Here is a 4,209-nt window from a genome sequence, read left to right on the forward strand (position 1 = left end):
CAAAGATAATTTGTTACCTCTGGAATATGTTCAAGGCTTTCTGGTATTTCAGATAATGAGTCTTCTCTGATGTGATCGGTTGGGATAATTCCTTTAACATCACCCAACTGTGAAGAGAAATGCAGTACTTTTATTCCTAATATTGTGGCGGATGTGCTCAATATTGCATACTTTAATTTGTTTTTAAGGTGAAATTTTCTCATGATGACTTTTGTTGATTTCCCAATTAGGCATGAGGTTGTTAGCCCCCTACTGTATTTTTATGATAGGAGATAGTGGAGATCATTAGCCTCCTTCTACATAAGGTTCAGAGGTGCATAAGTGCATCAATGATCATCCTTCAACTTTTTTTGTCAGATTAGCAATATTACTGGGTGGGTGCATATCTCAATCTTTTCAACAAAGATGAAGTTTGATTCCTTGCTTAAAGCTCAGAACTGGTTGGATCGATGAAAGATGAAGTTTGAAGGATTCAAGTCCTCAATGGTGACAGGCACACAGTATATAACTACAAATAATTGAGATAACTACTAAGGGTTGCTCGCATTGCTAACAAAAGTATTTTCAATGCTCTTGGCTGAAAAGTTCTTTTCACATTAGATCATTGTTGCTTTAAGACTGGAGCTGCAACTTCAGGGGTGTATAAGTCTCACTGTCATTTGTTTTAAGAAAAATTTGTTTTATTGTCATCACTTTTTGGTACTGATAGGAAAACAACTGTTACAAAGAGCTATTTAAAGGCAGAAATTTCATTTGGCGGTCTAGTCCATATTTCTATAATCAGTTATCACATTAAAGACTTCATTTAAAAGAATAAGACTCCATAGAGGACGGCGAAAATCTGAAGATGATCAGCATTGTTTCAAACTTCTTGTGTTTTGTGCAAATTTAGAGGGTCTCACAAGACAAAACTTGCAGTCACGTTATCTATTTTATAAGCTAATCTAAAGCATGCTGATTATGATTTTTTACTTATTCTCAAGTATTCTTTGTGGATTTCTGTTTTTGGATGGTACTGAGACATCAAACTTACCCATGACCTTGTCTTTGTATGTGAAGTAAAAAAATTTATGTCAATTGTTGGTAAAATTGACACGCCTACCAATAGCATTTACTATTTTCTTGTATTCAAGTATGTATTTTTAACATATATGACTTATACATTCAGTTTTAATCAATACTGGATATGGTGAGCAAAACATAATCCTAAACAAATCAAGCCAAAATACCAATTCAATTTACAGCATATGGTTTGGCAGGTTACAACTTTGGTAATTAATATCAATACACAAGATACAGAAGAAAGTGATATTGCAGATATCAATATGAAGGTCAATTGACAGTACGTGTGATTTCTTTGAATTCTTTTTAACTCAAACTCTTATCTTACAGCTTTAGCTACATACCAATTATATTTTGTTGCTGTGATATTGGCTTATTTGTAAGCTACAAAGTTGATTGGTATTTTTACTATAAGGTGAAAGGGGTGGCTTGTGTCATTAAAGATTATTAGATTGCATCTAGATACACATCACATATCCAATAAGAAAACTACATATTACTCTGATAAAATTTGGGTAAAAATATCATTAATTAGAGCTACTAGAATTTAATACTTACAAAAATCAAAATTAGCAACTGGAACTCGAAAAATAATAAGGTTTCATTTTCAGTTACCTCAAATTCAAAAAAACTTCCATCATCACTTTTGCTTATTAAATCCACTTCATCACCAACAAATAGATGAACGTCTCTGGTGTTATATGCTTTTTTTATTCTTGCACTAGAAATAGGCTCTGAAAACACAGATGATATGCATTTGTTAATTTGCCTTATCTAAATTCTAATTCAAAGTTGTAAGATACTTTCAAAACAAGCCAGTGCTTGAATACTTGCACAAAGTTTAACTTCTTTACCATAAACAATTTATACGGTCCAATGAAAAATATTCCAACTAAAGAATCTGCTTTATAACATAAACAGCTAGCATTTTTGGTCTTGACATGTCTCTTTTTAGAAGTTTGAAATGATTCTGATTGTAATGGCCCAAAAAATGTATAAATAAGTTACAACAGATCCTATCTATGATGCAGATTTACATGAAAAGCTTACACTTATTTAACTCCAGGAGTAAAAATTTTATCAAGTTTTACTAAGAATTCCATTCACGGGTAATCATTTGGCTTTTTATATATGAAGAGAAATTAAAAATGATATTCACACTTCTGAAGCAGAATGTTATTGAGCTATTCCTTCTTTCCACAGTGACAGAGCTTTGCTGACAAAATTTAATTATAGTTCACTTACCAGCAAATCGGGAAATTTAACATAATTCTAAAACAGTGCTGGTCTACATCCCGTTTTTTCTAAACAGTGCTTGCTTGATGTGCAGCAAAATATTGAAACTAGGCTAAGAAAATCCGATTCTTCCCAAACACACATAACTTGATAGCTGTCAAAGAAGCTATACTATGAATTTTTGGGGATGACATCTCCAAGCTCAGCTACATGACCCTTATATCCAAGAAACAACTATCTGATTGCTTCGTGTTTTTTGCACTACTTCATTAGAAACTACTTTGTAGCTATTAAGGTGTGTGACGCACTTTTAGCAACCACTGAAAATATAGAAAAATTTTCTAGGTTTACTGTAGAAATTTCTTGTTTTTGGAAATCACAATAGAGCTTATTTGTCTTCTATTAAAATATTCCTTTAGGCCATAACAAAATCTGACATGGAAAACACCCTTGTATCAGTCCTATAAGTATGACAGTGAGCTTATCTAACAAAAATTCAGTATACCTGAACACTCCGGATTAATGCAAAACCTCCCAAAGACGCTGCTTGCAGAAAATGAGAAAATCAAAAACAGGAACATTCCACTCATGCTGGCGATACCCGCCATCTTTGATTATATTTCTCTGAGTTGGCCAACCTGGCGCAAGCGCAGTGCAGGAGACTTTATTTTAGTGTTACTGACGTGTCCTGTCGGCGATTCCCCGAACAAAACAACTACTCTCCATGGCTTCTAGCATTGTCCACAAAAACTGCATGGCCGTAACGAGAGTTTAAAGGGGCTTTGGGGCCGGAAATGGGGTCAAGAGGAAGATTCTCTACAAATATTTTTCCAGATGGGACTTTCCCAAGGCTCTTAGAATGTGTTATTTCACATTGATATCATAATAAACTTCAATAATACCTCATAAAATTAACAGAATCTTTTGAAGATATCCCCTACGCTTTAGAGATTATTGGCCCAGCCCCTATAGCCACTACGGCCCTTGACTTGTTGCCAACGCGATAAGGACCTTCAGCACACGGCAAGGAATTTAAATAAAGAAGTTTCCAACACTACAGCCAGGCCAGGTTTCAGGAATTTGTTTTTTTGGAGGGGTGGGGGGGGGGGGGGGTGGTACAAGTTTTTATCTGTCGAGTACATTATGGCAGCATTACATTTCGTTAACGCAATCAGAATATTTTAGCATTGTTAATATTTAAATTCAAGGTATTACAAAGCAACTTCAGCTGTAAAACTATTAGTTTTATGAAAATTCTAAAATAAGCTTTTGTGGTCATGTAATTTATTCAACTTTCAGAAACACTGAATCGAGCTCTTCTGTTCTTCAACCGGACCCATTTCTTGTAAAGAATCTTGATAATAGATAAGTTCTGTGAAAAGTATTTCTCGCGCGAAATTAGCGTAAGAGATTGTGGACGATCCTGGGGCATTGTGCTTCGCAGTTTTAGAGACGGGGCTACAACATCGAGCTGACATAGGTGGCACCACCATGGTTGGGTCCGATGAGAAAGTAATTTTTGGAATTAAGCCTTCTAGAATGGCTAAAAATGCATCTCTCAGAGTAAAATTGTCTCTTTTTTGTCAAATTTCTTGGGATTAATCTTCTTCTGTGATGTTCCTGAAAATCCTCTTCTGGATCAACGGAAAATCTGAACTGCAGAACTTTTTAATATCTTTGAATGTTTTTAAAAATTACATTAAGGACAATTTTCCGTCTGAAAACTTAAAAAGGATCATCTACCTGTCAAAATCCAAATTTTACCGACTGAAATCCCAATTTTGCCCACTAAAACACAAATTTCTATTCTTGGGGGGGGGGGGGTGTTACACCCGCCACCTTACCCAATCAAGAGCTTTCCTATTTGTTTATTGTGCGTCCCAAAGTGCATCTCAACAAAATGATAAAAAG

The 4,209-nt window shown here is 34.9% G+C and overlaps 1 protein-coding gene across 3 annotated transcripts in view; it reads right to left on the reverse strand.

Annotated features, from left to right (window-relative positions):
* Positions 1 to 3,320, reverse strand: part of LOC135692784 (uncharacterized) — a 26,873-nt gene extending 23,553 nt beyond the window's left edge. Inside the window, exons 1-3 of one of the 3 annotated variants that reach the window (XM_089110830.1) lie at positions 2,804 to 3,320; positions 1,678 to 1,796; positions 18 to 107 (exon numbers count right to left, since the gene is read on the reverse strand). In XM_089110830.1, the coding sequence (XP_088966956.1) occupies positions 18 to 107; positions 1,678 to 1,796; positions 2,804 to 2,906 (312 nt within the window). In that variant the 5' untranslated portion in view covers positions 2,907 to 3,320. The remainder of the gene's footprint in view (positions 1 to 17; positions 108 to 1,677; positions 1,797 to 2,803) is intronic. The other 2 variants (XM_089110829.1, XM_089110831.1) reach the window with 2 other exon arrangements.
* Between the last annotated feature and the right edge of the window lie 889 nt (positions 3,321 to 4,209).

Source organism: Rhopilema esculentum, chromosome 10, assembly GCF_057945365.1.
Source record: "Rhopilema esculentum isolate cy_ngs chromosome 10, ASM5794536v1, whole genome shotgun sequence".
Classification (NCBI taxonomy): Eukaryota; Metazoa; Cnidaria; class Scyphozoa; order Rhizostomeae; family Rhizostomatidae; genus Rhopilema; species Rhopilema esculentum.